Genomic DNA, 12,541 nt, shown 5'->3' with positions numbered 1-12,541 from the left:
AATTTAGAGTAAAGCATTTTAATCTGAATGTAAGACATTATAAAATTAATCAACTCAGAGTAACCCACAACAGTTTTCAAATGTAGGCACAATCCAATGACTTCAGAACCAAGCACACTTTGAGATTTATTTGTCCCTAACTCTTTGTAGCCCTGTAACAGCTTTATTAGTTTTATACTATCACATATATCTGAGCAAACCAACAGACTCAAAAGGAAAATACTCAGAAAAGATTTCATGTTCAGATATGGCAAAGAGGTGACACACTTGTAACAGACACAATTACAGATCAGTTGTGTGTTAAGTACCTGCATAGGAACATATTTGGGTTTTACTACTGTGTGTTCATATAGTGCACTATGATGGTGCTCATTCATCAGCCAATAAGCTGCTACTGCCATCTACTGGAAAAATTATTAAAACACAAAAATTACATTATACTGCCAGCAAGGGATCTGGAGTACAATATCCTTTCTGGAAATAAATTCTCAACAAGTTATTGCATATGAAAACTGCTTCAAGGACATTATCAGGGACTGTTACCTTAGATCCTGATACATTACAGGTATGAAAGTATAAATGAAAGAATTTTAGCTTAGTGCAATTTCAGAACTGTTTTTAAAGTTTGCTTCTAAAATACCAAGTGTTTGTAACTGCTTTCATGCCCATGCTTTCCCCAATGCAGCTGTGCTGACTGCTACTCTGTTGCCTATCATCCCTGTGCTTCCACTTGACTTGTGGCACTCAGAATCTAAATTTATACACTGAAATGCTGCAAGATCTTAAGTATCTCATGTTACAGCAGTCCAAGGAAATCAAGTTATTAATTTACTAGTTGCATGACACTCATAAATTGGTTTCTTTCTAGCTATAAGTGGAAATTTTCCGGTTATCAGTTTTACACATAAGTATCTGATTTTAAATTTATTATTATGATTATGATTATGATTATTAAATATACACTTTCCATTCTCTGATTAGGTTTTTAACCAGAACTTTCACTTTGCTTGAGATAAAAAAAACAAACAACAACCAAGTGTCCTGACATGGCACTGTCTGATAACTAACTGGAAAAAAAGATCAGCATCTGCTGAGTAACCACCACCGCTTGCTACAGCATTTAAGGGTGTTTTAAGGGTGTTCCTCACAAAGGTTCAATCCTGCCCGATCTTTATTCATTATCCCAATAAACACCAGAAACACCATAAGGCTAAATGCAGTGGCATGAAATTATTTCATCTGCAAACAAATGACACTGAACTCAGCACACCACTCAGAGTTCAGATTACAGATTTAATGCTGCACAGCTTCAATTAAGGCAGTGCTGACAGGCAAAATGTATTAACACTTCTGGTAATGATGTCAACACTGAGCTAAACATGGTGTCCTCTTGGCTTGGATGGGAGCATATGGCTTGAGCAGACATCAGAAAAACACCTCTCACATGGAAGATGAGATTGTCACTACTCACAAATCACTGTAGCTGTGCTTGCTAGATAGAAGGTGCAGCAGTTCTGCAGAGTAGAATGGTGAAACTTGCATGAAGAAGCAGAAATGGCAGACATTTATTTGAACCTACTTTGGATTTCTTGATTGTTGCACAACACAGGATACCTGTAAAACATTATTACTGAGATTTAAGAAATTAATTTATGTGACTTTACTTTTCAAATGTTACAATTTTTCAAGATAAGAATAGTGTTCATCAAGTCCAGATTCCTACATTTACAACAGAAAATCCTTGCCACAAGGACCACATGATCCAGGCATTTTTAGCGTAACTGATTCTAGGGTGACATTTGGTTCTAACCACCTATTTCACAATTTCAGTAACAAATATTTTTCCCTTCCCATTCTATCTTGAAGCAGTATGGCACAAAATATCTTATGACCTGCTTTAATTTCTTATAAATAGCCTTAATTAGCCTACAGCTTCTGTCAAATTACTTCAAAAAGGGAGTAAAAACTGTGGTATGCTGCTGATTTGGATAACTAACTCATTTGGATTTTATCTAGTAGAAATATTTAGAAAAAAATGCATTAAAATACTCCAGTTATACCACTCCTTTCTGATTTTTTTACACTTCACTCTTCAAAATGTATTCAGTCCTTTAAGCAATTTAATAAATTCTGACTTCCTGTTCATCAAAGTATATAGAATTTCATTAGCGGTTATCAAAGTAGAGTATTATCTCTGGCAGGCAACTGAAATTGCCAAAGAACTCAAGAGAAAAAATAAGAATGAAAAGATATAAGGATTTTATTGATTTATATTTACATACATCGACACATACATATACATATAAAATATGTATGTACATACTAGAACTGAAGTCAGAATTTAATGGAAATTGGTGAATTCTAATTTCCTGTATAATTTCAGTCATGAAATTCAGATTTTTAAGAGATTTTTAGATGAATTAGGCATACTAAACTTACAGAAATTTCAAAAAAATAGAAAAAGAAAGGAAAAAAACCACCCCACATTGATTTTTAACTAATTCTTTACCACAGTGGAGAATACATATCTGAACTGAGAATTAGTGCCCAACATTCCAGATTTCTTTCTCTCTAGACACCCAACACAACACAGTAAGCTAAACACTTGGCTTTGCAACTGGAAGAAGATTTTAGAATTCTAAAATTACTTCTCAAGTCTCTAAATTATTTTTTGCACTGTATCATTGGCCTGCAAAAACATCCCTTTTTATTGAAATGAAGGTTTATATCAGTTGAGTCAAGGAAATATATTGATACTTAAATGAGGAAAGACCAAGAGAGCCGGGATTTAGTTTAGCAGAGAACGCTCAAGGGAGATCTTATCGTTTATGTGTATCTGAATGGTGTATAGAATCACAGAATGGTTTGGGTTGGCTGAGACCTTAAATATCACCTGATTCCCAGCCCACTGCCTTGGGCAGGGATATCACCCACAAGATCAGGTTTTGCAGGGCCCCACCCAATCTGTCCTCCAACACTTTCTGCAACAGGGCATTGACAACTTCTGTGAGCAACCTCCTCTAGTGCTTTACCACCCTTTGAGTAAATAATTTCTTCCTAACACTTAGTCTAAACCTGTCCTCTTTTAGTCTAAAGCCATTGCCCCTTGTCCTGTTACTGGCTGCCTGTATAGAAACACAGAGTCATAGAACCATAGAATGATTTGGGTTGAATGGAACCTTCAGAGATCCAATACCACTCTGCCAATGGAAGGGTCTCTCTTACCAGAGCTGCGAGCTCAAAGTCTTGTCTTTCTCTATCTTTCTTATTACCCCCTTTATATATTGAAAGGTTTCCCTGGAACTTTTTCTTCTTCAGGCTGAACAACTTCTTTCAGATCTTTTTTTTTTGTTTTGTTTTTTTTTTGTTTTTTTTTGTTTTTCCCCACAGGAGAGGTGTTCCATCATCCCTCTAATAATTTTCATACCCTCTTCATACCCTGCTCCAATAGATCCATGTCTTTCTTGTATTGAGGACTCCAGAAGTGGGTGAAGTACTCAAGTGGGGTCTTATGAGACCAGAGCGGAGGGGCAGAACCACCCCCTCAACCTGCTAGCCATGCTGCTTTTGATGCAGACAAAGACATGGCTGGCTTTCTGGTCTGCAAGTGCACATTGCTGGGTCACATCCTATTTTTCATCTACCAGTATCTATCCTCAAATCCTTCTTCACAGACCTGCTCTCAATCCCTTCATTCTCCAGTCTGTGTTGATATTGAGGAATGCCCACACCAAGTTGTACGACTTGGCCTTCGTTGATCTTCGTGAGGTTCACAGAGGCCCACTGCTCAAGCCTGTCAGGGTACCTTCAGATGGGATCCCTTCCCTCCTGCATTAACTGCAGCACTCAGCTTGGTGTCATCTGCAAAACTGGTGAGTGAGAATCCCACTGTATATAAAGCCAGACTCTTCTCAGTGGTATCCAGTGGAAGGACAACAGGTAATGGGCATAAACTGAAATTCAGGAAACACCATTTAAACATAAGAAAAAAACCCCTCATTGTTATGGTGAGGTCAAACACTGGATAAGGTTGCACAGAGTTGCCATCCTTGGAGATGTTCAGAAATGACCAGACAAGGTATTAAGGAACTTGCTTTAGCCAACCATGCCTTGAACCAGGGGGGATGTGGATTGGGCACATGGCCTCAAGAGATCCCTTCCTTGACATGCAAGAAACTGCCTCACACAAAGCAAGAACTGGCTCCTAGTCTGGTATGGCAAACCTCAGAAACAGACACAAGAGTGAATTCCATTCACTTACACAATCTTCAAAGTTGCTACACTTTGTAGCATGATTTTATGATTATGTAATGTCAGATAGTTTTAGATGCCCTTAATCTTCCTGTCTTTCCAACCCATATTGGTAATTGTTTCCTGGAACATGAGATGTCAGATCAAAACATTTTAATGCATTTGAAACTGAGGTAACACATTTACAGCTGTTTTAACGCTAATATTTCCAATCCTCAGATTTTTTCAAAAACATTTTGTAGACTTTTTTAACCATACCCATTATCTTCCAATTCTCTCTTTTTCATCTGGTCAATAAATCTGGGGTTAGGATCTTCTTAATTTTCCCCCTAAATTAGATTCTTAAGAGAAAAATGTAGTCTTTTATCTTGAATACAGTGTATTTTCTAGCTTTACTCCATTCAGAAATTGTTTTCCTGTAGGCCTTCCACAGGAAGAAATTCTTTGGGGCACATTTTTCAAAGGCAAAAACAGCAGGTAAGAAATCAATCATCAAGAAAAAGTATTGTCCATTGGGTCCCACTTTCCAGCAATACCTTTGGAAATTTCCTTGCATACACTTGCATGAGACCTGCAAATGAATGTTAGAATAACAGACAGAGATTAATTTCTAATGGCTATGCATCATTCTTGATGGCTGAACAAAAAATTAAGCACATAGCAAATTAGCACTTCATGAACTGTAGCTGTCCTGAGCAGAGGGAACATGAGCACAACCAACAGCCAGTTATTTTGGGGCTAAGATAACTGACATTAGAATGAGATGTTCAGATGGTGAAAATTCTGGTACTTAGTACTGTGTTTGAATCTCTTCATTGGCAGTATAATGAATCTGTTCCTTTTTCTTGCCATAATTTATTTAAAGTAGATAATGTGTTGCCTGCAATTAAAAATTTCTGACTGTTATAGACAAACGGTCTATACTGCTTTGAAAAACCTAGCATTTAGCACTTAGTTCAGAACTGTGTATGCTTGCAAAAACACATTTCCACCATGAAAAAAATATCTTCTCAATGCATAGAAATGCATTACAATGTCTGTTTTAACGTAATGAGTTCTCCTATGTATTTGTTGGAGAAATCCTACTAAAGATAATATAAACAATCCCAGACATTATCATATTAAAACTATATTTAAAGATAAACTTTTGAACACCGGCAGAACATCAAAATACTTTTTCCTGTGCTTCCTTCACAGAACAAGCATTAATTTATTTAAAAATCTGCATTATTTGTACAACTATGATTAATGAAAAAAATCCCACTGAACAGAATATTATTGGGCGGCTTCCAGCCGGGGTATGCCCGGTGGGCTGCCTTGGCCAGGATAGCTCAGTGGTGCTCAGCACAGCATGTCTGAGCTCCCAAGCAGCTGCTAGCTGCAGGAAACCTAAGTAAGCTCACGTGATATCAGCTCTTAGTGATTATCAGCTCTTTGTGATTTCAGCTCACAGTGATATCAGCTCTTAGTGATTATCAGCTCTTTGTGATTTCAGCTCTTTAGCTTGCTAGGTGCCGCAGCAGATGCTGGGAGAGAGAGGAGAAGCGCTGTGTAAGGTTCCGAAGAATTCTTTATTGCAGTCTTCCACGAAGGTTCTCAGTGACAGCTCTTCTACTGAACTGGGCAGGAGTAGGGCATTATATAGCTTACAGGGGTTTTGAAAATTGTCCAATAGTAAGGGTCAGGGGAAAGTGACCTATAGGCTTATAGAGAGATAAGCAGGGTCTGAAGGTGGAAGAGAGGGGCCTCTAGGGCCCAGTCATCATGACTTGGCATTTCCTAGCTCAGGCTTCTGACCACCAAGGAGGCCTTGCAGGCCCTGGGCCTGCTACAGAACATGGATTAGACACATTAACCCTTCAGTGTATGTGCAGAATGTAATTTCTACACATATGCAGGAGAATTATTTTTCTGAGTCAATCTAGAAAAAAAAAAAGAGAACTCTGCATAACACCACTTTCTTTTCTTGTGAATCTTGTTTTACCAATCAGCAACTTTCAACTGCTACTCAAAATCCTCTTTTAACCATTTTATTGCAGGGACTTCTTAGCAGCTTTATATGAAGTGGGGTTTGTTTTTAATAGGATCCATCAAATAGGATTTGGATGTCAAAAAGATTTTGGGAAAGTAACGTTTCACTTCCCCCTGGTTAATGTCCAGTTGAAGGCACTCTGGGAACTAACTATACTATTTTAAACTTGTGAAAGTAGCTTTTGTTTTAACAAACTTGTGTTGCAAAATTATGTAGTGGTAGAGATGAGTTACTGTTCTCTCTATGTCTAAATAATATTAATTTGAAAATTATTTATGATCTGCAAATTTCTTAGTTTTCATATCCATTAGTATGATGAACTATAGAAACATTGAACATTAAAAAAAATTCTTGGATTAGCATTTCCACTGATGAAAAATCAGATGGGCTGCATTACACAATCAAGTATTGCTGAAAATCAGGAGACCTGTAGAGGAAAATGCTGCTGACTACCATACCCAGTATATTTGGTATATTCACTTATAGCCATTACTTTATAGAATCTTTTCCTCTCATTCTTGGCAAAATTTGTATGGTTAGGATAAAATGGGGGAGAGGGAATACACCTAAATTTAGGTTGAATGGGCAATGTACATAGTAAATACACGCTCTCTTTTTAATCCACTTTAATACTTACAGAACTTGAATTGAGAATAGCATTAGAATAAAATCTGGACAAAACTTTGACAGATCTATGCCAAAAGCCTCCTGTCTGACTTAGTCAGGATAGACAGTGGTCTAAAACTGTCCAATCTCTGAAAGTTTTCTTTGACCATAAGAAAAGAAAAGAAATCCTTCCCAGATCTACTAGCAAAAAAAGTGTCAGAATGGTTGCTTGAAGATAATAACATGAAAAAAAAAAAAAACTGACTCTACCTTTAGAAGTTATTTTAAAGGCAATTATATTTATTTGACCCTGCTGCTTTTCAAGTTTCACCTTTGAGTTTTTGTCTTGCACACTAATCTCAAAGTAACTAATAATGGTGTTAATAGATTGATGATTATATCGTTAGCAATAAAATACTATCCAATTTTCAAAAACTGAACAAGAACTGAAAAAAGCCGACATGCATAGTCAGCCATATGTTATAATGGTGACAAAATTAGGCCCTAAACAGCTAACATAAAGAATGGCAGGTAGCCTAAAGTAGAGCAAATAAAAAAGGTAAGATGTTTGAGCCACAAGAAGTCTTATAGGGAACAACTATGTTTACTATGAAAAATGAAATTAAGGAAAAAATCTTGAAAAACTAAATCTCCTACTAAGCAGAAAGAATGCTAGGAGACAGGATGCAAGGAAATGGCATAAAGCTGTGTCAGGGGAAGTTCAGATGGGGTATTAGTAAAGAGCTTATCACTGCGAGAGTGACCAAGCACTGGCAGAGGCTCCCCAGGGAGGTGGTCATGGCCCCAAGCTGTCAGTGCTCAGCCAGTGTTTGGACAACGCTCTGACATGCCGTTCAGCTTTTAGGCTGCTTTGTGTGGAGTCGGGAGCTGGACTTGATGATCGTTGTGGGTTCCTTCCAAATCAAGATATCCAATGATTCTGTGGGTTTGGATTTGCTAGACAGGTATTTCAAGTGACATGAGTTTAATCAAAATAAAGGTGCTATTTAATGTATAGGAATTAAGAGAAAAAAAGCACACAAGTCAGATGTTTAACACCATGATAGATATTAATGTTGCAACTACTTTGCTCTTTTGAGTCTGTTTTCTTCCTTCTGCCTAACATCCCTTAAAAACCATAAACAGCCAAAGATAACAGGATATAACCCGCTCTTCAAGTTATAGAGGTATATAGTAATAACCCATCTGCACATTAACCTAACTACATGCATTCTGGCCCTCTGTCCCAATTCACAGTACCTCTACAGATTTTACACTTAGCAGTTCTTAAGGCAGAAGATCATGTGAGAAGATCAGATCTTGTGAAGAGATTTGGTTTCTTTTCTATTTAAGAAATTCACCACTACTCAGGCTTTTTATCTGTTCTTTATCACTAATCCAGTTCCCTTTAAACCAACAGAAAGACTCCCTATTTATAGTGAAAGAAAATAGATTTATAATCAACATGATGTAAATATTTTGGATCAACAGAGATAAAACCAGTTAGACAATCAGTGCTCCAGAGAGTTTGTCTTTATATAATTTTTTTTAAAAGGCTGGTAGTACGGGCAGGTAAAAAGACAAGACTCTTTCAAGGCTGAATATAGTAATGCAACATGGTTACAGTTAGACATTAGAGAGTTCTTCACAAACACTGGGTCTAAGTTTGCCGTTTTAAACTGAAACTTTGTAAAAAAACTGATCTGCTGCATTCACAGACTATACACATACTACAGCACAAAATGTCCTCACAACAGTTTAAAAAATTCATGAAGGCCATCAAGTTAAAACATATTTTATTTTCTGTCATAATGCAACTTTACACCAAAATGTAATTACCTTCTCATCACCAACAAACAAAACATTTCAAATTAACAGTTTACAGCAGGTACGTGTGCCGAAGGGAGGACAAGAGCAGGGCGCCAAGAGCAGGGACGCCGCACTGGCTGCGGCCGGCCGCAGTTTGCTGCTGGGGCTGGCAGCGCCGTCCCACGCCCGACAGCCTCCAAGGGCGCAGACCGGGCCGCTCACGTTTCCCGTCCGGAACCAGGGCTGCGGCCCCGGCCCATTCCCGCCCATCCCGGCCCCGGCCCCGCGCTCCTCCCGAGCCCACACGCTTTCCCCGGCCCGCACGGAGCCCGAGCAGCCCCGCGGCGCCGCTGCCCGCGCAGGGCCGGACGCGCGCAGGGCCGGGCGGGGAAGCGGAGAAGGAGGGAGCGCTGTGGCCGCACACAGCCCCCCCGCAGCGGGCCGAGGCAGAGACGAGTACGTGCTACGCCAGTGCTCCCTCGGCTCCCGCTGGCTGCAAACCTGAGCGACCGCAGTTACTGTAACATGGGAAAATTTAACTGGTGTCGCTTTCCCCTGACCAACAATTAATGCATTGATAAAATGACACCACAGTGGTTCAGACCATTAAACCCAGGTTTGGGGTTTTGGCACCACAGATAACTGTTCTCTATGAATATTTAATCCTAACTGCTGTTCTGTGTTTTGCCTACAAATGCAGCAATTAAAACGCGTTCCCAAATAGAAGAAAATACAGATAGCGTTTTGTTGGTCAAGAGTCAGCAGGAAAAAAACCCAACCACACCACAAGAACACACTGATTTTTAGCTGCTGTGTACACCATACACCAGAATAGTTATAGTTTGCTGATTCATTAAGTCCCTTGTCACCTTGCATTTTAGGTGGTTTTGTGTGCTCAAGGGATATAAATCTCTGCGAAATCAGAATGTTTAAATTCTTAGTCAGATGTACATATATCACATAAAAGTACTGGAAGAGAGAAACATACTCTTAAATTTGATTTCTTAATATGGTAAATTAAAAGGTAGTTGATATATGGGGGTGTTTTGTTTTTGTTGTCTTTCCTAATTGCTTTTCTTTCTCTTTTCCTCATTTCTAGTGCTGTATCTTTTTTGCACCATCTCTAGTGCTTATTATCTCATGCAGTATTACAATTAATTTGGTAATCCAGCAAAAAATTCTTGCATAATTCTGGTTTCATTGTCTGTTAGTCCATGAAAATTTTTTAAATTACTACCAGAGTCAATGCAGAATAAAGAAACAGGAGAACATACCTGGAAGGAAAGTTGATATGGGAGAACCAAGATTTAAAAGTTTCCAGCTGTAGGCTGCAGGTAAAAAACCCTCAGGCTGCTTTATCTTCTTTAAATATGCCAGAAGGCTTGGAATTCCTACATACTAATTTCTATTGGTTCCCAAACTCCTTTCATCTGTTTGCAGGTAGTGGCAGCAGCTGTTTGTTTTGGCTGAGCTGACATTACCTTTAGCTCTATTACCAGATTATGGATCATAGAACCACGGAATGATGATGGTTGGGCCTTTAAAGGATGACCTTTAATGCTCACCTACTCCAATACCCCGCAAGGACCAGGGCCATCTTCAACTTGACCAGAGCCCTGCCCAAACCTGGCCTTGAATGTTCCCAGGGGTGGGACACCTACCACCTTTCTGAGCAACCTATTCCAGTGTCTCACCACCCTCATCATAAAAAATGTCTTGCTTATATGTAGTCTGAATCTACCCTCTTTTAGTTTAAAGCTGTTCCCCCTTTCCTATCACAGAATGCCCTGGTAAAAAGTCTGTCCCCATTTTTCTTATAAGCCCCCTTTAAGTACAGAAACGCTGCAAAAAACTCTCCCTGGAGCCTTCTCTTCTCCAGCTGAACCACCCCAACTCTCTGTCTTTCTTCAGAGGAGAGAGGTTCCAACTCTCTAATAATTTTTATAGTCTCTCTCTGGAATCACTCCAACAGGTCCATGTCTTTTCAGTGCTGAGGACCCCAGAGCTGAATGCAGCACTCCAGGTGGGATCTTGCCCTGAGCAAAGCAACCGTGAATCACCTCCCTTTACCTGCTGGCCACACCGCTTTTGATGCAGCCCAGGATGTATCTGACTTTAAAAGCTAACTTAATTTAGATGTGCCACTGACATGCTTCAGTAAATTTTGAATTATTTCTTGAATTTTGAGTAATGTGAAATACTAAGTATTTTTCATAATTCAGTGCTTGAAAACTGAACAGTTTTTGAAAATGATGTAATGCTCTAACATCCCAGGGTACTTGGAAACATTGGAAAAGCATTCACTTGGAAAGCATTCTCAGATATGGAAACTAAGCTCATTAAGGCATATAAATTCTTCAGAAAAGAAAATGCTACATGTGGAGTTAAATCAGGGGAGGGATAAAAGTAATGCCTGATACACAGACTGAGAGTAGGAGTTCCCAGTTATGCTTCTTGTATCCTGGCTAGATTTTACTCTGGATGCCTCCTGCACTGTATTAATACCTTTTCTTTACATTTGTTCCTACAGAAACACTGTCATAGAGTTCAGCAGAAATAGGCCCAAGACCACCGCAAAACCCAGGGAATGCACAATCCACTTTCTCTCTCATAAATTACTTCTACATTAAAAAAAAAATATATATATATATAACTCATATGACACATCTAAAATGTTCTTTGTGGGCAAAACCCTAATATATTTAGAAACTGAGGTTTTATTTTTCCATACCTTCTTTCCTAAGGAAGATCAAACTCAGATCTATGTACCTGATGTGTGTTCTCCCTGTATATGAGAGTGATGTCATATACATAATATGCACCTGCTATAAATACTTGTTTTCAAGGAAAAGTTGGAAGCATAGAGGTTATTTTGTCCTGCAGAGTGATATGCAGGGTATTGAGCAAGGGCTGATTTCATATTAAGTGGCATTTGAAAGACGTAATAGTTCTTTCTAGCATCCTTTTGCAATGGTTACCATGTAATTAATATTATTAGTTCTGCCATTTAAGAAAACACCAAAAAATCCCCTCAAGCAACAACCAGAAATTAAAGTTTCCCATTTTTGTTTAATACCAAATTCTTGATATACTGCAGAATAGCTTCATCATGCGTTTTGTATTAACGCAATTAAGTATTAAAATGTGTAGAAGATATTACCTGCCTTTCTTATAAATATGCTGAGGTTATGGATGTTCCCAGTCATGCCCCCACCTGGCCTGCCCTTTTGCTCTGAAGTAGGTGATGCACCATCCTTGCTCCTTTCTCACAGGAGAAAATTACTCCTTTTTGAAATTCTTTGAAAAAAACCAGTCACCTGAAATCCCTAGATATCTCTCATAATGCATTGGTTAGTTTGGAAGTAAGGATGTTGGTTGGTTGGTTGGTTGGCTGGAGTTTTCTTAACAGCTAGGATTAGGAAAGATGTAACCAATACACAGCAAATCTTGAAAGCCTATGGAAGACAAAGTTAGAACAGTGTTAGCTGCAGAGCAACATGGCAATAGTTACATTTTTGAAATGAGGGTCTTACAGTGCCTAATTCCAGTTACAACATATCACTGTAAATAAGGTGGTGATTCCTGAGACATGTATCCTAAGAAGTGGGTACATTTCATGCTGAGGTGGTAACTGTACTTCTGTACTTGATCCATCAGCATCTAAATAATTTTCCTGTAGCTATTCAAAAGGCACTTCAGAATGCATGCATGGATTTAGTCTATTTCAAAATGAGCACCCAAAACAAACCAACCTTTGGAAGTAGTCTGAGTGAAGTAGACTTAGAGCTTGGACAAGTATTTCAAACTTTTTTTCTTTCACAAAGATTATATTGCACCAATGGG

General features: G+C 38.7%; 1 protein-coding gene across 1 annotated transcript in view; it reads right to left on the bottom strand.

Annotated features, from left to right (window-relative positions):
• Nucleotides 1-1,519: 1,519 nt before the first annotated feature.
• Nucleotides 1,520-12,541, bottom strand: part of LOC121336223 (tubulin polymerization-promoting protein-like) — a 43,635-nt gene continuing 32,613 nt past the window's right edge. Inside the window, exon 4 of the mRNA XM_041405186.1 lies at nt 1,520-1,614. Coding sequence (XP_041261120.1) covers nt 1,566-1,614 — 49 coding nt within the window. The 3' untranslated portion in view covers nt 1,520-1,565. The remainder of the gene's footprint in view (nt 1,615-12,541) is intronic.

This window comes from Onychostruthus taczanowskii, unplaced genomic scaffold, assembly GCF_017590055.1.
Source record: "Onychostruthus taczanowskii isolate IOZ18803 unplaced genomic scaffold, ASM1759005v1 scaffold222, whole genome shotgun sequence".
NCBI classification, from domain to species: domain Eukaryota; kingdom Metazoa; phylum Chordata; class Aves; order Passeriformes; family Passeridae; genus Onychostruthus; species Onychostruthus taczanowskii.
Note: the sequence above shows the minus strand (reverse complement) of the source record. Positions and strands in the feature narration are given on the sequence as shown.